Below are 27,039 nucleotides of genomic sequence, written 5' to 3'. Positions count from 1 at the left end.
GCTAAATCAAATGCACTGCAATAATGGTAATGTCAAGTGACAAAATAAAACATTTGTCTTTGTCTTTTAAAAGAGCCGATATTAGATTCTTTGAGCTGATGCCCTTATCAACAGGATGTCATGTGTCAGTGTCTTCCAGAACAGCAGTTAGTGTGCTGTGTGGATTAATTCAAACACCCAGACCTCCTCCTAATGTGGACCTTTGAGGCTCTACAACAATATCCTATATCTTTACCTTTCCTGCAACATAAAACACCCTCGATCCACATGCTTTGTCAAGAAAACAAAACACTGAGACATACAGATATAAACCGCTCGCTTTAGGCATTTTCACAAACAATTGCCACGGTTCTTGTTCTTGGGAGGACAGTACAATAATACAAAAGCCCTGTTGTTAATGTAGGTTTAGGCAAGGTCATATACTTGGCTATTTCTGAGTGCTTACCTCAAAAGTAGACTTGTATTTGTGTCTTTAGGCATGATGTAAGCATGGTAAACCAACATCTTTTTCTTTACAGCTTGGAATATTTTTTATTCTGAAGGATAATTTATTTGCAATAAGAGAATCATTCTTGGTTGGAGGGGCTTAGAATATGAAGTGGCTGGAGAAATCATCATTGTCAGATGTCTATCTAAACACGGTATACAAAAATGTAAAAATCCAGACACCATTGCATGTCTTCTTATGTTTCAATCCTCGTTTTGCTTGTGTTCAATGCAGGGCTACTGACACTTCAACATGCATGGGAAATGAAAAACAAAATGCCAAAATAAAAAAACCCAAAACTGAAGTGTTTGTTTTTGTCCAGCATCACAAATTGAAGCCCTCTAGGTATCAAGAACCTGAAATTAGCCTCATCCCCGTGTGTGACTGCCAATATGTGACACTGTGTGCTGCATTAATACATTATTCATACAGTCGCCATAGGGTCTGTATTTATATACACATCTAACTGACTCTAACTCTCCTCTCACCGTCGTCATAGAGATTCATCTACACTTACAGGTCAGAAACAGCCATCAGCACTACAGCACAGTCAGTTCTCCAGCTCTGATTTCTAAAGATGTGCAGTGAAGTCATTTGTTCTTTGTCGTAAGTGCAGTTTCTCTAAAACAGACTTGTGTGTGTCCCGTGCCACTCTTTAAAACTTCAGACTTCTATCTGTCAAACTAAAGTGAACACAGTGGTGTGTAAGTCATGGTGTGTGTGTGTGTGTGTGTGTGTGTGTGTGCGCGCGCGCGTGCGTATGGGGCATCCATTAGCTGCCGAGGGCCTCCAAGGCTGAGCCTCATGACTTCCAGCTGTTATGCAGCCACAATTTTGAGAATAACAAAATACTGAGTGGAAAGGATTTCAGATATGATATGTCACTGGTGAACAACTATTTAAGGATTACATATATTTGCTTGATGGAAAACTAAAAGGTAATATTAACCATTCTGAATAGTTACTATGCTGCTTAACATTTGCACATGTGGTTTCATCACATGGACAACATGTCTGTGAAGGTTCTCAGTCATCCAGGTGATCGTAGTCTAAGGAGCTTGGAAAGGAAGCGTCTGGACTTCTTTAAGTTTCTTGAAGACCTTTCACCTCTCATCCGAGAAGCTTCTTCAGTTCTAAGAGCAATTGGTGGAGAGTCCCAGATTTTAAGCCCTACGGGAGTGTCCCCAAGAGGCTCATGGACCTCTTTGACTTCTATTATCGAGGCGATATCGAGGATGCCAGTGTTCACATTTTGGACAGAGAGGACAGATGGTTTGAAAGAGGAGTGAAAGAAGCCATCTGTGTCCACTGTGAACGACCATCTTTGAACAGAGGCGGTGGCTTACGACACCTGTCTGCCATCTATAATCCAGTTTTGAGATCCCTGCTCAGACGCCTTAACCACTCCCACACACCTACTCATATCCTGGGCCTTTTGACCTCAGGAAATCACATGATAGGGTGGGGCTAGACTTCACAGTGGGTTCACCCAAAACCCTGGGTAAAGGTGACACACACCCGTTTTCACACCTTCACTCGTGTGATTAGTTAGAGGATCAACAGGGGGTCCATGGCCCTCTTGGGGGACACCCCATAGGACTTAAAATCTGGGACTCTCCAGCAGTTGCTCTTAGAACTGAAGAAGCTTCTCGGATGAGAGGTGAAACATCTTCAAGGAAAACAAAAGAAGTCCAGGCGCTTTCCTTTCAAAGCTCCTTTTACCACATATACAACACTTTCTTCAGATTACCTGTAAGAAAAAAAAAATAGGGCCCTGTATTGTTAACATATCCATTACAGTTCAACTTTGACCTTTTGTGCTGACTGCGACACAGCTTTAGAAACCACTATATTTCAAGTCAAATGAACTTCTTAACCAAGATGAACATTAGCTCCAGACCAAATGTACATATTATATATTTATGCTGAAGTGAAAATACTCACGTGTCTCTTACCCATAAGAAGTGCAAAAAGGATAATTTATTACAGGAGACTGCTTACTGCCTCCCACTGGCAGTCATAGCTATAGTTCAACAACGACTATCATTATTCTCTAACCTTATACAAGAAAAAAAATGAGGTTCTGAAATAAGAATGGGCTTATAAGTGTTATTCTGCTGAGCAATTACAGTGTGTTTTGTTGTTTAATGTGCGAGACTTGTTTGGGGGATTAGACTGTCTGATTTAAAGCCTTTCTATTAACCTGACTGCTCATGTGTCTGGCACCTTTCGGATGTTATTATAGACTTGCAATCTTCCCGGATATCAGCAATAACTTTGAAACAATACAAGATCATCATAGGTTACAGAAAATACAGCCAATGCTATAAAAATACAAGCCAAGTTTTAACAACCTGGAATTACCCTTTGAGGCATTACATCTTCAGTTAATTAACAGTACCCTGTATGTGACAGCATCAATTGATATACATTTATTTAAGAGCAGTCCTGAATAACAATATGAGCAAGTTGAACCAGTTCATATTAAAAAATAAATAAATAAAAAAAATAGTCAAGCGAGCTGAAAATCCTTGGATCTAAAGACTTTGAGGGTTTGGGGCCTCCTCTGCCCCTTTATTATACTGTTTTATTAAAATTCCCATTTCATCCAGTTCTCTGCTGCTCTTCAAAACAGAGCGTTTTCTGAAACCTAATATTGGCAGCAGGGCCTCGAGTGAGAAAACAAACCTGACGGTACTGGTTTTAGTGAGCGAGAGAGAGAAACAAGCCAAGAGTGAGAGAAAATGGAAGCAGACACGAGAGAGATGGAGTAAATCTCATCTAGAGGGAGATTGTTTCAGCGGTGTGGTAAAGGAGGATATTGTGGCTGAAATCTGACCTCCTGGACAGTGGTGATGCTGCTTATGGGGGACGCTAATCCCAGGATGAGGTGTGCTGTAGCTGTAAGTCTCTAAAAAGGATCTGTGGATGCAGCAAGGCCACGAGCTCAAGTAAGACAGGCCCTATCCATTTTCTTTCTGCTCCTTCTTTTCCTTTTTCTCTCCCTTACAACATCAGGAAAAGAAAGCAGTGACCAACATTACTGGCTCTCAGCCAATCAGCTGGATGCAATTTATGACTAAATGATGTTGAGAGCTTCTCCAGGCCTTTGCAATGAGGGGTTTGCATGCTATGGGGGTATATGCATTCCCTGGGGTAGCTGAGGAGAAATCCTTCCTCTGGGTTGAAGGGGCTGAGAACAGGGGGGAGTTATAAGGGGCCAACATTCCTCACAGCACCAAAAATAGACCTTGAAGCTGAGGAGCAACTACATTAGCTGAGGCTATAATGTAGTTTGGCAAAGCAGGATACTTGAAGCTGTTGCTGTGCTCTGCTTATAAGTGTGTTCCTTCACAAAAGCTTTTACTTTGGCCTGTTTAATAAATTACAGAATACAACGGGCTGTGTTTGAGCAATGGTAGGCAACGTGAACTTGGAGTAAACCCCTGAAAAATTACAAAGAAAAGTTTTTTAATATAAGCCAAGTTGGAAAACTTAGAAACGAATAAAAGCAAAACTGACTGAATGCAATGGGACCGGGGCAGATAAACGACGACCTGAAGCATGCAGCATAAACATTCAGTGAAGCTTCTGTTCAAACACAGAGATGAAAATCGCAGCAGATAAAAACAGCAGATCTGTGCGGACCAATGATGTAACCACACCTTTCCTAAAAGTAATACATGAAAGTAACATAGGTGAAATACTTACATCATGTGTTTTACATTCTTTTTCGCCATTCTGCGGTAACCTAATACTCTGATAATAACTTCATGTAAAAGCAGTCTCTAAAGTTCAGGTGGAGGGCTTAAAGCTTTTCCCTGCTGTTCTCCTAAAGTGGTTGATTTCTTGGCCGTAAACGCAATCAGCCTTTTAAACATCGGCTACACACGTGTAAGAAAGGGAACAAAATGATGAAAGGGTATACGTAATTTTGTACCGGTGAACGTTTGACATCTGAAACATCAAACGCTAAAGCAAAAGTTATGCTCTCTCAATACAGGGAAAATCAAGAAAGGAGCACCATTTGTTCCCTCAAAACAATGTCGAAGCAAGTGGAGAAATCTTATTACTGACTTTCCACATGCACACACACTTTTATAATGCATGCAAATGTGTTTTCTGATTTCTGTGGATAATCTAGTTTCTTGCCAGCGTACAGTATAAACGCACTCCAAAATCTAAAACAAACAAAAACAGCTGCAAAAAATATCTTTAATAGGACTACATTTGGGGCTCGTATGCTTGCATTTCAAATTCGAATTTGCCAGTTAACATTTGTGCATGCTTTCGCACATGCAAATGCTCCTTATTACAGCTGTATAAACAATGGACCACGTATACTCAAACATGAAGATCAGACAGCAATCTGACGACTTGAGCTTATGAAAACGTCCAACCTTTCAACACAGAATTTCCAATGTAGAAGGCATACGAAATTGCTAATGGGTTCAATAACCTTTCATTTTTTTCCTATGGTCACTTACCTGCCAACACCACAAATAACTTAATAGTACTTATTTGAAAAAGTGGTCCAATTCTAAGAATTGGGGAAATAATAGTCCAACATCTGCTTTATGGTACAGTACTCTATTCAAAAGCCTATAAAAGCATTGTGAGTGGATGCATTTGCTAAAGGGAAACTGATCTTACTTTACTTGATTTACCTGGATCAGTTAGTGTCATTTTCTTTGTGGCACAAAACGAGAAAACAAAAAACCCATGCATGGTTTCTGAGGTACTGCACAGTTTTAGGACCTTTCACTTAAACAAAATATACTGATCAGTATCAAAAATTTTATACAGAATATGCATAATATTCTGTCCAAACTCTGGTGGCGATAATGCTTTACTGTATAGTTGACTCACTTCTTGCAGTGGCTGTACTCAGAGCAGCGGCTCAGCGGCACACGGATCACGCAGCTTGAGAACGCCACAAACAACGCATGATGATCCCGGTCCAACTCAAGCCCCAGGACCCTCCTATCCTCCCCCTGCACATTGCACCTGGGAACACGGAAAAACACCAACTGTCACAATCAGGCATTTTGTATTTCGTTTCATTTTTTAAATCAACGCTGTACACGGCTGGTTCAGTCTGAAAATTATACAGAAAGCCGACTGTGAATCAAACTCCATGCAGATAGATTTTTCAAGCTGTGCAGCAAGAAAACAAAAGAATACATGGGGGGGGGAAAAAAAGCATCCCCTCCAGCTGTACAGGGTGATGCAAAGTGTTACAATAGACCAAAGAGTGGGTGGGCAGGACAGATCAAGGCAGAACAAGGAGAGGAGGAGAACAAGCAACAGAGAAGGAAAAGAACAGAGATGTGCTAAGTAAAGTACAGAGAAAACAAAAGAAATGGAAAGAGAGAGAGCAATAAACCAAAGAGACAATTACAAGAACACGCATCGTTTAATACAGAAGCAACATGACACATAATAGACTTTGTCTCACTTGTTAGGGTTATAGACATCAAGGTCCTCCAGGAGCTGGGTGCTGAAAGATGCGTTGGCTCCCTCAGTGCTGGCCAGGATCTTCAGCACATGGCCATTATCTGACCCGAGGAAGACTACCGTGTAGTTCTTATATGGCCCTGCAGATGTATCCACTGCAATCTGAGTCAACTTGAACCTGCATTAAAAAAACAAGACAACAAGACAAAGCGACTTACATCTACACTGAAGATCATCTAAATTTAAGCTGTCATGTCACTTGCTTGCATAAATTTGTGGGCGTCAACAACACCAAATGCTCTGGTTAGCATCTCATTATTGCTTCTTTGTTTTATGAAAGTAGAGTTTCAGTGGTAAACAAAACAAACAGTGGGTGAGTACTAAGCTCATTGTATAAAGCATCAGTATAAAATCAGTCACTTCATCTACCAACCCACCATCCCCTTCCTTCATCGCCTACATCTTTTAAAGCCTTCATCCTATCAATTCATCTATCCATCTATCCGCCCACCCAGAGCCATTCAATCGATCCATTCTTTGTGTTGTTGAGCCACTTTTCTATGCAGTCTTGCACAGAGGCCCGGTTTTCTATTTTCTGGTTGTATTTGTGTGAAAGTCCAGCAACACACCGCTTTATTTGGAGTGCCACCCTGCTTCATATTCATCCAGCTTCTCGCAGTTACACCTGGGAGGTGCCCAGTATCACCACAGCTGTCTACTGTTGGCTCCACTGGAGCAGGTGAGGATTAAAAGCTGTGCTGAAGGGCACCTTGAGTCCAGTGGTGGCTGAGAGGTGGATAGGCTTAACTCATTCATTTTCTCTGCTGTATTTCCATTCTCTGGCCCGGGGATTTAAACAAACAAACTTCCTCTAATAATTTCTTTGGCATTGCAGTGCTTCTAGATTCTTATAAAAAGGACACCCGCAGCAACTTCTGTGCCCTCACTTCTCCCTCAGTGCCTCCCAGATGGTCCCACAGAGGCTGGTGTGTTTACCCACATGAACTTGACGGGCACGTCCCCGCAATGACTCGGCAATAGCGCGTGATGCGTTTCTGGTTAGATTTCATTTATCTAGCATCACTCTGGGGATAGGCGAAGCAGATGTGATGTTTTTGGCGCCAGATGTGAAGCGGTGCATGTTTCCCCAGTGTGGAGCCACTGCAGTGTCTGGCTGGCTGTCAGCCTGGCTCTGCTTCAGCAGGCGTGGACAAGGCTCCTGTATACTATGAGACTGTGCCTGCGGTTGTAAGTTGAATCGGTGATATGTATCCGCTGTGAGTACATACATGTCTGAGGTTTGTGAGCTACTGCGTGAAACACTTGTGACACTTTTCACCAATTTAACATTCACGGCATCGTCATCTGGTATGAGTGGATTCTCAAATATCACAACACACACACACACACACACACACACACACACACACACACACACACACACACACACACACACACACACACACACCAATGACGTCCTCCCTTTGACAGGTGGGCTGTGGAGCTAGGCCAGCCCTACAGACAAGTCCTCTCCTTGTGCCCCCTTCATGTTTGATGTAAATCCAGTGTTGAAAAAAATTCAATGTGCTTTAATGGCAAGCAAGGTAGTGTGTTCCACTTGAGGTCACTCATCAATACCAATCACGGTTGCAAGAAAAACACTGCTGGTACATGATGCTGTGAAGGCAAACAGCCACTAAAGTACCAAAGAAATAATCCTGGCATTTTCTCCTAAAGGTCTGTTTTATAACTGCAGCCACGTTCTGAACAGCAACACTCACGGTAATGATTTTAAATGTGATCTAATGACAACGTTCACCAAAAAATACGTGACCATTTGAGAGGTCTTGAGGAATAACTTTGCATTTGTTTTCCAGGTGTTGATGCACTAAGTACAGGAAATGAAACCAAAGAGCTTATGCAAGTCCTCCTTTAAATGTCACCAGTTTTTATTGTTTAAATAATTATAGCAGGCATTTCTTTGTAATTCTCAGCTGTCTGATAGACCTGCAACGCTAAACCTATTGTCTGTTTTAACCGAGGTAGAGTAGCACCTTGGACAACTCGCCCGTCTGTTAAAGCACACATTAACATAAACACACAACCACTCTCTCACATCTACATCTATGGTAATTTAGAGCCACCAGTTAACATAACATACATGTTTTTAGTCTGTAGGAGAATGTAATTCTTAACTCAACACTTCACAAGTTTGTGCAGATGCTGGCAGGTGCCAACTGCCTTTTGTTAGTGAATTCCAAGTACATATACTGCCATCAGAAAGTGACTGAAAGTAATTTAACAAAAATATTTTTCATAATACTTTCCATCTGTTCTCTTATTGAAACAAATCTTCTACCTGCTGGTGGTGCGGGTGAAAAAGGGTCGGTCGTTGACGGAGGGGACGGACTCGTCCATGAGCGGATAAGACTTGATGAAAGTCAGAGTTTCGTCAGGGAAATTGGTGGATGACTTGTAGGCGGCGGCTGATCCCTCGCCAGCGCAGCAGCCTGGCCTGCATGACAACAGCAGAGCGAGAGAGAGAGAGAAAAAAAAAAAAAAAAAGCATTAGACATAAATCTGGTTCCACAGGCAGATGTAAAAACACTGGCAGCTGTTTGTTTTTGGGAGGAGCAGGAGGAAAAAACAGGTGCCTTGTGTGGCTGCCTTTTTTTAAGAGATGTCTGTGCAGAACAATAACAGCAACAGCTGCAAAAGCTCTGTTGTCAAAAGCAGAAAAAAATGTTCTAGGAAAGTGACAGTTTCTATTTAAAGATGAGTCTCTCACCTTGGTTTTGGGACTTGCTCCTCTGGAACAGGTGTCCAGGCTGACTCACTATTCTTCTGCTCTTTAAATTTACCACTGAAGGCCTTCTCTATGTCATCCATGTAGAAAGCACAGACTGCTGAGCCAGTGATGCTGTTAAAAGGACCCCAAAAGAAGACTTTACAAAGAGCAAGACAAAAGTCTGGAATTCACCAACTAAAGACAAGAATTCAGCCCACTGACTTCCTGTCACAAGTGGCCAGAAATATGATTTTTGATTGCTCTGTCTGTGCTCGTCTTTACTACTACTAGTATATGTCAAATATTCTTACCTCTTTCTAACCCTCTACAGTGTAGATACGATACAAGGAAAAAAAACAGAACAGTCTCCATATTGCAGAAGTTAAAAATGCATCCATCCAGAATTACATACTAATAGCTTGTACTGTATGTTTTCATGGAAAGCAGTGAATGACTTTGATCCTCCCAGCTGCTTTGACATATGAACTCCAGACAATCATGAAAATCACGTTGTGATATTATCAGATGTTGCTCTTTCTCGCAAAAACAAAAGTTTTCTCTGTCAGAGAATAGTGAGGCTCCAGCAGAGCGCAGGGGGCAGAACATATAACTGATCTATTCTCAATTAGAAAAAGCTGGCTGCTTAAACTCAGTTTAATACCCGATCAGACTGATTTGAACATTTGTGTCTGCCACAAACAACTCTGCAGGGTGATGTCTGTAAGAGTTTAGACCTGCAGAGCATGATAGGAACTGCTTCCTGTTTGTCAATGACATTCACTGAAAGCCAAAAAGTGCATCAGAATAGTGTAAATTGCTATTTTGGCTCAGCGACGTTTCAGAAGACGCAGAAAAGTGAAAAAAAATATTACTAGTGATAGCATTTGAGATACCGCTCATGTAGTACCTTACAAGTAAGTTACATCGCAGAAAACAAACATTTTCTGGATTAACTTTAGCGAAGATGTTTTTGTTTATCGAATTCTGTAACATTTCATTGTTAACAGGTCAAATTTGCAGATCACATAAAAGAGGATTAAACAAACGTGACTAGAGAGAAATTATCACACTAGCTACTAACTAACTATAACATGGACATTTCAATTTCATCTTTACCTTGAAAAAAACATGAAAAAAATGCCAACCTATTTGCCTGTGTGGTGAAGACTCCGAGCACAGTCGGCCGGTGGTTAATCTGCAGTACATTGGTGAGAGACTGGAGAACATCAAAGTAGAAAAAAGAATCACCAGGAACAGAACAGTTCAGCCGAGCTTTAAGAAATGATGTCCAGTAACGTTCCAGCACCCTCGGGGAGCCCCCATTGTCGTTCTTACAAACACGTGCAACCCTTGAGAAAACCACCTGAGGGGACAGGAGTGGAAATCATTTATAATCACCAAACTCAGACGCAGCCGACATGGAATACTGAACAGCAGTCAGGAATGTGCTCTGCATGTTGACTTCGAGCAGAAACGACAACAAGCTTAAACAACACACAACACAAATTTGTGTAGTGTCTGCTCTGAAATGAGTACCTCACCTTGCCAAGAGTGGTGTACTCCACTGCGATCTCGCTGAAGAAGAAGTACACGTAGTTCCCATACTCAATGGCATGGAGGAAATGGGGCTCTGTAGAGGACAAGGAAAAAAATGGTAATGATGACTTATTTCCAGTATGACAGGCTGGACGTGGAGCTGGTAAACACAGATGTTCAATTTGGTTTATAAATCGTAGATAAATGTGAAATGCCTGAGCTCTAAAATGGAAAATCCAAATTTTAGCAGAGAAAAATGTCCTTCCAATTCTTCCAATAACAGATCCTTATTCGGGTGAAATAGCAGAGGTAGTCCTGCATCAGTAGTGAAATAAAGATAACTTAAAACATTCTGCAACAGCACTTTCTACAACTCTGAATACAGCTTACTTTGCCATTTCTATCTTGTCACAAGCAATTGCTTTACTGAAACGACCCCACTCGCTCAGCGCTGTTAACGAGGATAAAAAAAATAATCTATTGCACATAAAGATAATATAGCTAAAACAATTAACGCCAAATTAATTGCCAATTATTGTGATGATAACAATCAAACATTCTTATTACTGGAAGGTTGATTCGGCTCCGTTTTCCTCCCAGATGAGGAAAAGCGATTTTTTCTTTCCTCCCTTTTGAAATCAGATGAAATTAAATGCATAAAGAAAGTGACACATAACAAGTCAAGATACTCTAGCCATCTTTTTCACTTCACTGGATGAGGCTACTCACATCTGCAATGAAGTGAAAAATACCCTCATTAAGTGACAAAATATTTGTTGGTATCAGTGCCAATAAAAACTAAAGGGGAGATTTTGACAAATGAAACTGATGTTTATTAATTATTTGTAACGGCTCGAAAGTGTGGAAAAACATAAACCTGGACACGAAGAAAGTTACTTCCAAAATAAAGGTTCAATTTAAAGGTCAGTGCTACCTGCAGATGTCAACCATGTAAATGTTTGTACAAGATTTGATAAGCCCTGCATTAGACCTCAAAGCTCGGTGAATTTTAGTAGTTTACACATTTAGGATGTCATCTGAAATGAAACAAGGTCTCAGATCCCACACCATATCAGAAAATCTTCCATTTCCTTAACCTACCACCAACCGCATTACAGAGCCACAGCTGCATTTGATATGCTATTACATTACACCTTATTGCATTGGCTTCTCACCTCGCAGCCATTTGGAGTCATACTTCACTGTACGCAGCACGGGGCTGCTTTCACCCAAACTTCTGTAAATAACTGCGTCACTTGCCAAGAAGTCAGTCATGGTGGCAGAGTAGAAATCACCACCTGAGAAAAAGGAAAAAAGTTATTGAGAACTACAGTCAAGGATCACAATTCCCACTAACCCACTTCTCTTAAGTGTCTATTTTGGTCACAGGTGACTTTTATTCCTCTTTAAAAGGAGGCTAAGGAAAGCAGTTGTAGGAGACTATGCGAGCTTTAATAACAGCCTGTGTGAACTTTGCATAAATGTCAGTGGAAACCTGGCAGGGTTGAGTGTACGTTTGGCTCTCTCTTCCCTGAACTTGATCCTGATGTGTTCACAATGTATCAACTTGCTTCACTGCTATGTTCATAAAGCAGTAAATCTAACCACAAACCGGGATCTGTGAAGAGGAAACTTCAGATTATACCATCTGATGATTTATGCCAAGATACTCAATTATATCGACATTTCAGGCTTTTAGCTCAGACTCTTACTGAGACACACTTGTAATGAGGCACTAATTGAAGTTAACATGCAGTTTAGCAGATTATATATTATTATCTTAGTATCCAATTACCACGTCAGAGAGACAGAACGCCAAGTGCAGTTACACGTTTAAGCCTATTGATTAGAAATGGTCCTTTATATGTAACAGCTACCCACTTTTAGCAAACCATCCTCTTCTGTTTCTGAAAGATGAACGTCATTTTCCTATTGTTCCACCCCCTTCTAATACATTTATAACATATTTTCACAAGGTTAATATAAAAAACAAAACAGGCAAAATATATGTGACTTCTTCTGAATATAGTCCACCACAAACATCGTTTTACCCGACTTCAAGTTCATTTAATAAACGCTAGTTTGATTAAAAAGAAAAAAACATTACTCCAAGCCTGACCTATATAATAAAAATGTCACAGCACAGATCATCAGCAGTGAGAAACCTGAACCTGTGAGATTTCAAGTTTGAACATCATCTGGGTCACTACTTACCTGCGAAAAGGCCGACATTGGACTGGCGGGACTCGAAGGGACATCGAGCCTGTCCCACCACCTCCTCCCCTTCCTGCTCCAGTGTCGACATCTAGGACAGAAATGAAGCAGCTTTACAAGGACGTATACAAAGCTTCAAAGCTAACCCAACAGAAGAATGGGCTATAAAACACAGAGTGACAGTTGTAAACAAGAAAACAACACCGCTGTTTACACTTATAAACCCACGAGGTTGTTTCTGCCCTGACAGAAAAAAAAAAAAAAAATCAATCAGCCTCAAACACCAAAAGTCTTTAATGCAGTGAGAATTGCAGTTGGACACAAAGGAGGTGTATCAAATCAATGTGTAATAATGAAAGGCAACACATGCATCATAAAGATTAGTTTTATTTGGTGTATTGTATACAGGTCATTTCCATAAAAGATGTGTGAAAGCAGAGAGGCCAGTTTATCTCTCAGGCACAGATATTAAAGCTGCTATTTTTCCAGCCCCTGCTGTTAACAAGGTTGCGAGCCTCAAACACAACAACAAGAGAAACCCAGCAGAGCGACTTCACCGCCCTCTGTGTCAACAAGGTGACTGACACACATACACCGCGTTAACAGTCCATAAACACGTTGGCCTGGATTTTTCAGGCTTGTTCGACACATAGCTCTGTGTGATTGCTGTTCTATTGTTGTTCTGCAAGATGATTGTCAAACTCGGTCCTTTCTACAAAACTAAATAGAGAGATCATGAATGTGGAGTAGACATGATAACCTAACAGTTACACAACTATAACAAGAGCAATACAAGACATATGCTCTGCATTTAGGAGAAATATATTGCATTTTTTAAAAGGGAAGAACTTTTATCTAAACCTATATTTGCACGTTACAATATTCAGAATATTTTAAAAAAAACAATGCTCTTTCAGGCAGCCTGGACTGTGAATGTCTTTTACGGTTTTCATGTTTTTCTCTATTGATAGGAATTACCCATTTCATGACAGCACCCACCTCCCTGTGTGCAAATGCTTCACCAAAACAAGTTTCAATGCGTCCCGAGCTAAGTGTTCCCCACGAGAGATTGTTTTTAAAAAATACAAGCCAGTGTGTTTTTCTCCTGCACTTAAATGGTAAACCACTTTCCCCAGCAGGTGCTGTTTTCCAACAGACATGACAAGACCACTTCACGTTCACACTGTCAGGTATGGATATGTTTTGTAAGCTTAGGGTTAAGTTAGAGTTAGGCTGCTGTTCCAGGCCGCGATAAGGGATTGGATTTATATAGCGCTTTTCAAGGCACCCAAAGCGCTTTACAATGCCACTATTCATTCACTCGCGATGAGTTGAGGTTAAGGGAACATTGGTTGGTATCTACTCTTTACGGACTTTGCTTTTGTGGCAATACGCAAGACCGGAAATGGGTTGTAATCCATTCTCCAGCGCAGCCACACAGCTAACTGTGGTGCAACAGCACCCTGTGACTGAGCTCGTTCACACCAGTTTAGCTATAAAAAACGACTTCACATTTCTGGTGGGGTAATGGCTGCCTGCTCCCTGTACATTTGGCAATAAGATCATGCAGTAGAGGAGAAAATAAGCAAGACAAAACCTTACAATAGACTTTTGCCTTCTAAATTGTGCATAAATGTCTCAAGGGATTTGTACAAAACACTTCAGATTCTTAACAGAGTATGTGTTTATGCTACACTACACTCCTGAAGCTGATGTAATCCAGCACAACAGCTCTGCCCCAAATATCACTTTGGTGTAGCTTCAAGTGCTTTGACTGAGATTTTTATTTTGTGCTGCTGTTGCAGTAATAAAAAGAATTACACTGCTGTAGTTCGTTTTTTTGAATGTGCCTCTTGTTCAGCATTAAAAGGTGAACTTTGATTAGATTTGGTAAATAGTGCTTTTCACAAAAATACAGGTGAAGAGTTGCACAAGTGAAGGTAACAGCAGTAAAGATAAAGTGCTGTTAATGTGTTTTACAGCTTAACGAATCAGAGAAGGCAGAAAAACAGGAAAAAGCAAATTAAAAACATGCCTCTCAAAAAAAAAAAATCTTTAAATAAACAAACATGGTTAAAAATTTTAATGTAAGACTGGTAAAAAAGAAGCAATTTTGGGGCATTTTTTCAACACTGGGAATGTTTGCAAGGAACTGGGTGCATTCCACAGTATTTGTTCATTACTTACGAAGTAAGTTAATTCTCCAAAATAGACTCGGAATCTCGCATCCATGGAAGCTTTCAACCTCTAAGAAACCTTGAACCCCGAAAATTCATCAAGAAAATTATTCTGATGTTACTAAATGGTGTAACTAATGAGAAGAAAACATTAATACAATCAGGAGGACTTTGAACAAAGAAAACAAAACAAACATGGTTAGTCCCATTCAGTTCCCAATCAGTAATCATCTGAAGATTGGTCCTCTTTAAGCGAGAATTAATTCTGTTTACATCTGAATAAAAATCACCAGTTTTCAGCCAACTTCTCCTCACAGCAGTTTGTTAATCCCCCAAACACATTTCAGAGAGAACATCAGAGAGAAATTAGGATTCAGCAAAGTTGTGCAGTGACTGTAGGGTCGTTACCCCAGTGGGCACATGAAGACAGACGGATTTGATGCTTCAAGGTTTAGTTGTATCGTAACCGCATGCTGAAGACAGCCTCACTGTTGTCTACACACCAGCTGTCTCAGCAGCCTGGTCAGTCAAGCTGCCAGTGCATGGCTGGGCATCCATTCGTTTCTTTGAACAACACACACACGCCTCTGACCCAATCCCCTACTGTCTTCCACAGATTTTTCGTGGATTCCCAGAGACAGATTCCTTGATATGATTTACACTTCCTCCCTCTCTCCCCAGCTGTGTGGATAGTCATCTCTTGTCAGAAAAAAAAGGGCGTTGGAGGCTGCAGAGAGAACGAACGTGTGGATGTGTTTTAGTAAAAATGTAAAGCTGCTCTTTTTACCAAAATTGAGTCTGTGGCAGGGAAACGATGATAATGTGTGAATGTAGGTCGCTACGCAGTTCTCTAAACATTTTATATCAACTTCTCTACAGGACCTTCAGGACATGACTGAGACAGGATTTGATCCTGGAAGCAAACATCAGCCGGAGATCCTGCGTCTATAAGCCCCGAGACGAGACTGAGCATCGTTCAGTAGAATGACTTCCGATTTCCCAAAACTAGACATAATCATGCTGCAGTGAGGGCAACTCTCATTTTAAACATCTGGCAGATTATTTTTTGTTTTACAAAAGTAAGAAATTAAACAGCTATCTTTATGCACTGCACTTGGTTAAATATTGTTAATTACACTTCTTAGTATGCATCCACCAGGAAACAAGGAGCCATCAGAAAACGTTTTTACTTTGCTCTCTACAGCAGATCCATTATGCTTCTTCAAAATAATCCCTTATTTTGAAAATGTTTAATTCGAATTAATTTCTAATGTTGTGGACTGTTGGAAACCCCAGGAGTTACTTTGTGGGTTAGCGCACTGGGGAGAAGAAGAAAACTATAAAAACTAAAGTCTAGAGTTATTCAACTCCTCTTTGGTTTGCAGACTCCCCCACACCCTTAGATTTACAGTCGGTGCTGTAGGACGTCTACTCCCTTCTCTTCTAATAGCCTGCTGTGAATCCCAGTCCAGAGCTGTGATGTCACCTCAGAGCTTCCACTGCACTGCTTCCTGTCAGGTTTTTCCCAATAGTCCTCAAACTGCGGAAGACTTACACTCACATTGTCCGCACAAAAATTGTACCTGTGCTCCTGCTAAAATATAGTGCTTTCAGCTGGCTATAAACACTGTTATTTATCTCTAAAGTGGAGGGGTAACCAGGGAGGCTAGGTGCATCTGAGAGCCTCATGTACTAGCATGGATTTGCCTCAAACTTTGTGCCATTATGGTCCCTGATATTCCCACTCCCCACTCATTCAGCTTTGCTGTCTAAGAGGTATGAATCAAGCTACCATCAGCATACTTTGTGTTCAGTCAACAGTCTGCTCTTCGTGTTTTACCAACACGTTGTTCTATCAACATCGAAGTTTGAAGTCTATGTAACACACAAATATGGGAATACATTGCAGTAATATTTAAGTACAGATACTCTGCTAATATTTAAATGTTTGGGCTCCATATTTGTGTGTGTTTATTTCAACATCTAAGAGTTGGTTCTTTATTTTGTCTGCATTCAGCCTGCGCGTCTCTGCCTCTGCTGATGTCTTAAATCAGTTTTTCCAGTTATCTTTTTAGGCGTGCCTGTAGCTTAAGCTCACAGCTGTTTGTTGTATTATCGCTGAAGTGCTGACTGCCAGACTTCTTTTAAAGCTGACGAATGCTGCATTCAACCTGGAACGACCTCTCTTTGTGGCAGTGTTTGTGGGTGTTACATCGCAGTAGATGTCTTTTTTTCCCAAGTGCTGCTAACATTTTTTTTAATCTATTGTTCGAGCTCTAGCTGACTATTACAGATGTACTGCATCAGCTTGTTATTTACAATAATCAGGGCTCCATACGCATGCCTGACCTTTATTTTAATCCACTTTATGCAATTCATCTATTTGACCAGTTTTAATAGTAAATTAATGTATGCATGCTGTAGAGTTCAATTGTTCAAACTGCTCTATTATATTATGATGAAACATTGTAATTATCTCTGGTGCAGCTGCTGTAAGGTGTTATTCTCCAAGACACCCTGGCCAGCTATTTATTTATTACCCAACCTTAAGGGCATGTTCTCCATAAGTGTGCATGACATGTTTTTCTATTTCATAAAAACAAATATCAAACCTATGAGATATTTTATCACAGATGTCAATAGAGGATTTCAAGCACCACCACACAATCACTCAAGTTCTGCCATCTTATTCATAGTCTTTTATTTTAGGTCACGAGCAGTTGTCTAAGCATTTCACTGCATATCGTACTGTGTATGAGACAAATAAAATTTGAATTTAAGGTTTCAACTGTCATCCTGATGACTTTAACACCTCACGGGCTTCGTGTGCATGTGGCATGAGTTTAGCTTAAACTGTCATTTCCATTAGCAAATCAAATAACAGCATCCAGCTGACAAAATATACAAGGACAGGGAACCTCAAAACAGCTGTAATATGATCTCTTATCTGTAATTGAGGCCAGACGGCGGCACACGGGTGTACGGTTTCCTACCTTATAGTTACGGCAGGTGGGATTGAAAGCGTTGGTGCCGCAGGCGAATAACGTCTCGTCGTTGCGTGGTACCAGAACTTTGATGTAGTTGTAACATTCATCCTGTCAGGAGAAAAAGACCTGGACATTATTGCACATCATAAAGCCGGTCCGTTGTGGGTCCTGGCACGGCAAAAACACAATCAAAGAAGGAGTTGTAGCAGGTTAACAGTTTTCTGCGTTTTCACAGTCATTATCGTAATCCTCAGGGCGATTCTTGGGGTTTCACCGTTGCTCTGGAGAGAAAAATGTGATGCCAAAAAACTCAAGTATGTCTCTCCTGATGGCTGCATTTCTGATAAGCTACCTGCACACTACTTTTGCTCATTAAAAAGCTTCTCTTGTTCAGGAAATGAAGGCAGTGGCAAATACAGAGAACAGAAGACCTAAGAAGTGAAACCCAAGACCGAAAACAGAACGAGATGAGAATGCGTATGTGTCTGGAAGATTATACTCACGCTGTTTTTCCCTCTCACAGTGCATTTCTCCACATCCTTCGTCTTCCATGTCAGTTTCTGAAAAATGAACAGAGAGCCAACTGTCAGCTCAAAGACAAGCTGCTTCTCACCATCCCAGCTTTTGTTGCTCCCAATCGTTCAAGTGCTATTACGAGACAGCTGTGATGAAAATCTCATTAATTTCAATAAACTGTTGTGGAGAAAAACAAGCAAACAGAGAAATATCAGCGATGCCTGCTGTGGCTCGAGCAGCTCATCAGTGGGCAGTTGTGGTGCCTCAGTGATAAAAAAAAAATCTCTGGATCTGTAAAAATGCACACACGAGTGAAACAAAACACAAAGCGCTGCTCGCAACACTTCACTGTCTATATAAGGAGGAGTCAATTAGCTTCAATTAACCTGCTGGCCAAAAGCCCTGTCCTTATTTTGTAGACACGACAAAATACACTTTTTGTAGCCGTGCTAGTCGTTCAGCAGGCTTTTATTGAAAAAGATCCATCAGCTTGTTAACAAGCTCTGCCAGCTGAAGGATTAATGTTCCCCCATCAACTGCTGACTAATTTAGTGGCCAAATTTTCTCAGAACTTATCAATACCAGGCTAAATACTTGGAATTATTTAAACTCATTTCTCAATAGCATGTGAGCAGATAAGAGCTGCATGGCTCAATTGGCTGTCTGGGAACAAATTGGCTAGCTTGAGTGGAAGGCTGCCAATATTGAAGTATTCAATATTTCTGTGCAGTTGGTCGATATCCAGACCAAGAGTTCTCTTCGTTGCCACATAATAACATACATTTTTGAGTGAAATGAGCTTTAGGTAAATGTGTCCACACCAAACGAAAATATTTGCCACAAATCCAATGCCATACTTGGTTAAAGTAATATTGTACAGTGCCGTGCATATTTTTTATGTCTTTGCTAAAGCTTCACAGAAAGCAACACCGGTTTAAAATGCATCTTGAATCTTTACTGAAGCTGAGGTTTCACTTCAGCTGGACCACAAGTCCCTGAAGCACAATTCATCCCACAGGTACCTTGTTCTCCATTTCTTGTGGCTGCCTCTCAATTTTCTCAGACAGCTTTCAGTATAGCAAAACTTATGAAGAATAGATTTGCATTTTAATTGTTAAGGGTACATCTACAAAGTTAGTATTATTTCATTTCCACTTTCTCAGATAAACATGATAATGAATGAATAAAAGATTAAGGTTACTATTAATATGTATTTTTCTCATTGTCAAAAAATAGAATTAAAACATATCTCAGTACTTCTCTTACATTTCTGGATTTTTAACCCTGTTTTTTTTTTCACTTGGCTTGAGCACAATGGATATAAAATAGTCATCACACAATTTCTATGGATGAGAGTTCAAGCAGCAGGATAATGCATGATAGTTTAGACAGGACAGAGATAAAAAAAATAAAATAAAGCACAAGTCACAGATTTGTGATATACAGACAATCCAACTTACAGTAGGAGTCATTCATTCCTGCTTTTGGTCTTTCATTTTAATTATTTTGTCTGTAGGAAAACTACACATTGCCAACCTCACTCTAAAGGTGAGATGTCCCTGGTGCTCGAGGGTGTACATCTTTGGTCTAACTTATTTTATATAAAACTCAAGATCATGAGTCAAATTTTTGACACCAAATCCATCATTTTGTAATCAGTACATGGCACACTGATTTTACAGCCAACACTTTGCTATAGAAAAAGACTTTTGTTTGGAAGACCTCTGAGGTGATTTTGTGAAGGTCCAAAATGATTCAGTAGGACTCAGCATTTATGGTAATAGGTTTTACCTTGTCCACGCTCGATTCGGTTTACTAATAATTACTTTTGGCCACCCAGGCCCGAGGAGACTGGTGAAGGGGAGAATGCGAATGAGCGCCCGGTGTGAAAAATGAAGAGCTAGTTTAAAAATTAGCCGCCATGAAGGAATGGATCTATGATGATGGGGGACCCACCATTTTCTGATATGAGTCAGTCACACACCACCAATTGAACTCAGATGGATAACAGGGTAGGACAGCGAGAACGTGATGGCGGTGTATTCATACAGTCTTTAATAATTTGCCTCTCAGTTCCTGCTGTCACACTGGAGGCAGCAGCAGTATGGGTGAATTGGGAGAAAAAATGCACATCATATACACACATTCAATGTTCAAGTCCTCATATAACCCAGTAGAAAAAACGACTCACAGTTTTGTTCAAAGGTTCCCCTTCTTTGTGTTTTGTTCCACACCCAAATCAATAGTTTAGATGTCCTCAGTGTGGAACAGAGGTGTTATCAGAATAAATATCCGTGTTTGGCAGTAATTTATATACAACCAAACAAAAGTCCAAGCCTTGGAGGGCTTTTATTTAAGTGCAATCATGTTTGACAAATGAGATTCAGATAGGAGTGAACATGGCACTTCAAACAAGAGCAGCGCTCCACTTGTAGTGGATATAGATGTCTGAAGAGAGATTGCTTAATACTTGAATGAAAGTGAAAGGCAAAGGGTAGAAAGCAAAATAACGAGATACAAAAAAACAGCCCATCCCCCCTGTAAATACACCACTGTTCAAAAAAAGAACAAAAAATGTACAAGAAAGGAAAAGCGGCACAAAGAGCTCTACCTTGGTTCAAACCATTCCTTAAAATGGGTTCAGGTCTATTTTGTCCTGGTGATGTATTATCCAGACTATTACTATTGGCAAGTAAAAGCCCATGTTCGCTTATGTGAACGACTTTAAAGTTAATCTTATGTTTAATGAGCACAGAATCCTAAAACTTATTTCAACTTTAGCAGACCAAAATAGTCGAGTAAGCCTGATAACGCTCACATTATTGGTATTGATCGCGAAGGATTGAGAGATCAAACGTTCCTTGAATGTCAAAGTCTTACAGAAAGAATTTACCTCTGAAGTGAGGTTTTTGCATTCAGAAAAATCCACAGACCGTTGTTAAGGTTTAAAAGCAAATGGCAAGTGCATGATCCAAGATAAATAAAATGTCCTTAAATAAATGAATATCGACCTAAACACATGTATCAATTAAAAGTTCTATGTTGAACTAGAATATAGCTATGGTGGGGTTTTTTTGTATAAGATCGAAATAAAGTAAACACATTGGAAGATTTTCAATCATGATAGCAGACAGACACTTACCTGCTGTGGGATTATCTGCTCAGATGAAGCTGCAAGATTGATGGCAAACACATGGTCCCTGCAAGAAAGTGAGTCATGACATTATTGATGTCATCTTTCTTTGCAACCCTTCATATTTTTTTCCCCAATGCAAAGCTTTAGAAGCATCTAACTTAACCAATTCACCAAAACCTGCCCCAAAACTCTCCTTTTTTCTCTGAGTGCAATTGATTACAGCTGTGCAGCAACACAGACTGGGAGGTGGATTAACAGGCAAGGTTTATTGGCTTTTTGGCTTCAGGACATCACAGGAGTTTTCCAACTATTGACAAAACCCATATGAATCACTTTGTGAAGTGAGGAATGCATTTGTTGCACGCAGCTGTAGAAAATATTAAGCCAGTTTATGTGCATATAGGACCTCTATAACTTTTTGGACTGGGTTCCTGGCAGTGGGAGCACTTTATTTTGAAATAGAGCCAAACACTATAGCAGAACTTATTTTGCACAATGCAACTGGGCAGAGAAGGTGCAACCCTGTACTGTTTAGATAATTAACCTAAAACACATCGAGTAGCAGAGCAATGTGCAAATTAGGCTGTGTAATGCACTTGAAAAAACTTCAGAGGTTCTGCCAAACTGCAAACATGAAAGCAGTCTGATGCAGAAGTGCTGCCTGAGATATAGTTCACAAAGAGCTAAAAGTTTTATTTTGGAAACATTTACCTTTTGGAAGTTTTACATTTTCACATAAATGCAAAATTGCAAGAAGCAGTTTCTGTAGCCATGTTTTTTTTTTCCCCTAATCACTTTTTACTTTCACTTGGCCTTCTTGGAGTTCTTTATTATGCATTTAATATATAATATCTGTACTGTTGACACTGATTTCTTTTGCTGGGCTATTTTCCCGCCCTGACAATTAGTTACAAATTTTGTCTTTCTTCATTGTGTCCTTTCAAGAGCCCATTTACCTCTTGCCCTGTTTTTGCTGCAAAACAGAAAAAAAAAACTAATTAGCTTTACTGGCTAAAAAAAAAAAAAAAAAAAAAACTCCAAATGGGTAAATGTGTTGCTTATATACTCAGATAAATTATTCAGAGCTTGTTGGCTGCTTATCAAACTATTTAAGAAGTGTGTGGATAAAGGTTTAGGTTAAAGAAACATGATTATAATTACTCACAAAAATATTTATTATACTGAAGCCTTTGTGCAACCATGCACATGTTAACATAGTATCAGACTTATAGACGGATGCTAATGAATATAAATGTGTAAGGTCATCATTCATCATTATTAACTATCCCTTTATAAATGTACAGATTTTACAGTAGGTTGGTAAAAAACATGTATGAAAATATCCCTAGTCCTTATAGTCCTAATATTTGTATGTTTAAACATGAAGTAATGGTCAACGTTTTACATGAGATGTTTTGAGTCATATTTTCAACTTCAGTAAACAATGTAAACATTGTTATATTATATCTTTTGTTATGTTGAATTAGCAGGTGAGTGATGGTGACTGACCGTGCAGCGATATAGAGCATGTGGTTGATCCTTAGCATCCGCTGGAAATCCAGACCCAGGCGGACAGTGTCATTGTCTGACATGAGTCCCTGGAAGCTGGGGTAGAGGTACGACGCTGCACGGGCAAAAAGATGGAGAAGAAGAAATTATTCGAGTATAAGACAGTCATATGCATCCCCCCCTCCAAAAAAAAAAAAAAAAAAACAAAAAAAAAAAACCCAACTGGAAAGGAATGTCAGAACTTTACTGTGACAGTTCACTGTGGAATCAAAATTTTAAAACTAAAATTAGGAATAAAGGAAAGGGATTTCCAGTCTTTGTCAAATGTCAGTGGCGTTTTTTTCCCCTTTGAAAAAAGAAAAAAAAAAAAAGCAATTTTTCAGTTTCACATTTATGGAGGCAGTTTGACAACGACAGCTAAAAATTTCATGCACAGTAGTATTAGCAATTTAAGAAACACTAACCCAAGGTTACAATTTAGTCGTCTTTTTGAAACCCTGAGCTCACACTGTATGCAAATGCACACTTGTGGAGGTGGATCAGGGAGAAAAATAGCATCCTAAGCTGCAAATTAGGCAGTCGTGTCGTAGAAGTCAATCTGATTTAAATAACTGGCTCCTCGTAAGCATTTCTGAGCAGACATGTCTGGGGACTGTGCCAAGTGAGAACAAAGAAACAAATCAAAAACATCTGAATAGACATTCTAATTGTCACATTTAAATCAGTCTCACCTGTTTCAAAGGTCACGAAAGTTTAGCTTAAGCCGTTTTCATGCATGCACTGCACCCATGAACTTTTCTAGGACTTATCAGGGAGAGTGCACGCGAAAATGCAAATGTTGGACATTAAATACTCTTGTGAGGTCCTTATTGCAAGGTCTGTCTGATGCAGGATTGTGCTGAATGTGCAAGTAGGCCAACTAGTGGGCGACACGTGTTCCATCTCCTGCATGCATCCCTGTCACAGAAACGACAGGATGTACTCACTCCAACGCAAACCATTTACTGCTGCATGACACGTGTGAGAAAGGAAAATATCCCAACGCGATTCTCCCGAAACCTCCGAAAGTTCATGTGTGAACATGTCTTTAGTGTTATCATCAATGCCATTAAATACCTTCACCTGGTAAAGTGCCTCTATAACAAATGACACCAACAGGAAAATCATTAAACAAAAAACAAACATAAAATGTTAAATAAGATGAACTGAGGGAAGTCGTGCAAAGAAACAGTGATATAATATAAACTTTATGGTGCACTATGGCTGATTTTCAGCTTCCCCTTCTTCCTCTTCCGCATGTTAATTTCATTTTCTTTCCCTTACTCAAAGTGCAGACGAACTCACTAGAGGGCAATATTATTTTAAACAATGGGAGATTGTGTCCAGTACTTTAAATAACAAAATAACAGTCAGCCAGTGGATGGATATGCCTTTCAAAAACTTGATTAAAAAAAGATCCTTCAGGCAAAAATGGAATAAGCCTGGCTCAATACTGACACCACGCTGTCTTCCATATCACAGATACTTCCCCTGCTGTCTTCTTTTTTTTTTTTTTTAACTAAGCAAAGATTCAGCTGAAGGCCAGAGCATTCTGTCTGTAAAGTACTGTATTAAGTGCCCTCAAGCTTCCCATCTGACCTGGGCTGCTGCTGAATTAGCAATCCCCCCTAGAAATACACCACAATCTGAAATTAGTCTCTCTACAGGGAGCCGTACACGCTCCTTTAACCACTCGTCTCAAATCGACTGTTTAAAGATTTAAATGCCTAATGTCTGGCTGAGTGCTGGACCTTGCTGTGCTGTCTGGTGAAGAGACTCCCAGTGGCTCAGCAGCCCGCCCTGCCATCCTCCCCCTTGGCAAATGAGGATTTCTAATTACTCTTTAGCACTTTCACACCCTGTTTAGCTTGGCTAGGTCATTGCTAGCAGAAAACCCCCAGGATAATGACTCAAGGCATTTAGGATCACTACAACGAGAAGAACGTACAACTCATAAGACAAAGTACTCAAAGAACTACACCAGAATCCTACATTGAAGCTCCAGCAACACTTGTAGTATTAAGAACAATGTTATTTCTTGACCATCTTGATGGTTAGCTTTTAGTCTTCATGGACAATGGGAGTAGGTAAAGTTGATATGCTGTAAAGCCGATTTTGTATTGAGAGGTTTTCCCCAAACTGCACTTCAAAGATTGCATTTTAAAGAACAAATGAAAGAAAGGGGAAACAGTCTGTCAAGGACACGCATTAAGTTATGACATGTTATCCATAACTGCTGGGACTTAGTTCAATATTTAAAAGCTATTGCTACTGCATAGTAATGATAACTTTTAAAAGGAACCTTTTATGCCCTTTTTTCAACTGCAGGGTTTTATTCTTGAACTCTGTTGGAATTGATTTGCATGAGAAACTGTTCAAAATAATTCTTATTTATCATATGCAGAACCTTGGAGCAGCACCTCATTCACTGACTGAAACAAGAGATTTTAGGTTAACCTTAACAACGTCCCTCTTAAGGACAATATCTCTTGATTGGCTGCCTCTAACATACAAAGGAAAAGGTTGTGTGTGTAAGATGCTAAGATTAAAGAAAGTTCCTCTTTCAGACATTATACAGAACCAAGAATAGCAAAAAAGCTGCCTGAAACCAATCATGAAAATAGGCAGTGTAGTGTATGCATCCTAAACAAGACTAGACATTTTATTAATAGCCTCATGTTCTGTATAACCTGTATCAGCTGCCCTGGCTGTGGAAAACCTAAATATGCCCAACTTAAACAGCACGGTGTCAGTCAAAAACAAAAGTGTAAGAAAAATTATTTGTCCGCTTTCTAAAAGAAGGAGTCACTTAGGTATGATTTCATAGACTTCATCCTGACGAAGTACTATGATTCATAATGGATGTCTCAGAGTTGCGAGGGACCTTGCGCCATGCTGTCACCTGCTGGAACTAGAAGTGACAAATTGCTCTCATTACACCTGGGACGGAGCTCCACATATAGCACTATTAGCACAGCTATTTCTGCTAATGGTAGCGTTACTCTCTTCCAGATAGATCAATTACATTGTGTGGGCCATGGTCTCAGCCACCTCTTAAATCAATTATGGGCCATTACATTTAGCAGCCAAGACCTCTTCTGTAGACCTTCCCAGTTATTGGGTGCCACAGATGTGTCCCTAAGGTGGTCCAACAGAGCAGTGTCTTGAGTCTGTTAGAAGTCTTCAAGAGTCTCTTAAATCAAAAACTTGCTGGTTTCCAGCTGTAGCTCTGAAGTTTTAATGTCTTGTGCTGTGGTAACATGTGGAGCCGGGGTAATAATTCATTATTAGCTTCTATCGACTGTCATTGGAATATGGCTGAGACAGTTGTGCTATGAAAATCTTTTGTTCATATGAAAGATTACAGGAAAAAAAGCATTATTATGTGTTTGAATTAATTAAATTATGGTATTATTAGGGACTGAAGAGCATGGACAATTCAGACATTAATTAAGTCAGGTGATATTAACTAAAAGAGAAAAAAAAAACTACAAAAAAAAAATCCATATTGTAGTCACTGTCTCCTCGGTAGGGACAAGTATTGATTATCAGTGGTGATCCAACTCTTTATCAGGAAAAAAAGCTCAATATGAAAATTAAAATGAAGAATGTTTATGATGTCAGTAAACTAACCAGCTGTCACCTTCATTATAACAGCAGTATGTATGTGTTGTGCATGCATACAGATGGGGTTTTGTTTTGCTTTGCAAAAAATACTGAAAAATTGCTCTTTTTGTAGTACAAGTTTGCCAAACTCTGATCTAAACCAAGGGAGGAAAGAAATATTTGCTGTTTATTTCTTGTCAGTGCTGTTCTTGCACACCAGTCAGTAGTAGTACACATGAAAGCCCCACAGAGTGACAGCTGAGTCATTTTTCCTGCAACTGTTCATAGTCAGTGCTAAATGAAGCTACTGTGAGAAATTTGGCTGCTGACTTTTACACCAAGCTAAATAAATCAAAGAAGAAGAATTTTTACATGAGAGCATTGTGAAAATGTTCTTTTTATGATATACTGCAGACATTATTTACACACTCCAGTTGTATGCCACATACAATAAATGTTTTATTATTCAAAACAATGTTTAGCCTGTTGGACAGTCTAAATAACCCAGCTGTATCCTAATGTGAATCAGATACATGGGCAATAAAAATAAAAAACAGCGCTACACACTTTACATCAAAATTATTCTA

The 27,039-nt window shown here is 39.8% G+C and overlaps 1 protein-coding gene across 4 annotated transcripts in view; it reads right to left on the bottom strand.

Annotated features, from left to right (window-relative positions):
- The window catches only part of sema6cb (semaphorin 6Cb), a 153,400-nt gene that overhangs the window by 37,077 nt on the left and 89,284 nt on the right, over positions 1–27,039 (bottom strand). For all 4 annotated transcript variants that reach the window (XM_085292517.1, XM_085292519.1, XM_085292520.1 and 1 more), the window contains 12 exons: positions 22,808–22,922; positions 21,305–21,362; positions 18,150–18,206; positions 17,653–17,754; positions 12,483–12,573; positions 11,444–11,566; positions 10,274–10,362; positions 9,878–10,095; positions 8,733–8,864; positions 8,304–8,459; positions 5,946–6,122; positions 5,357–5,494 (listed from right to left, as the gene is read on the bottom strand). In XM_085292517.1, the coding sequence (XP_085148643.1) occupies positions 5,357–5,494; positions 5,946–6,122; positions 8,304–8,459; positions 8,733–8,864; positions 9,878–10,095; positions 10,274–10,362; positions 11,444–11,566; positions 12,483–12,573; positions 17,653–17,754; positions 18,150–18,206; positions 21,305–21,362; positions 22,808–22,922 (1,456 nt within the window). The remainder of the gene's footprint in view (positions 1–5,356; positions 5,495–5,945; positions 6,123–8,303; positions 8,460–8,732; positions 8,865–9,877; positions 10,096–10,273; positions 10,363–11,443; positions 11,567–12,482; positions 12,574–17,652; positions 17,755–18,149; positions 18,207–21,304; positions 21,363–22,807; positions 22,923–27,039) is intronic.

This window comes from Mchenga conophoros, linkage group LG11 (assembly GCF_057382185.1).
Source record: "Mchenga conophoros isolate Kocher_MC1m ecotype Shallow Benthic linkage group LG11, M_conophoros_male_GT1.1, whole genome shotgun sequence".
NCBI lineage: Eukaryota > Metazoa > Chordata > Actinopteri > Cichliformes > Cichlidae > Mchenga > Mchenga conophoros.
This window is presented reverse-complemented; position numbering and strand designations above follow the sequence as displayed.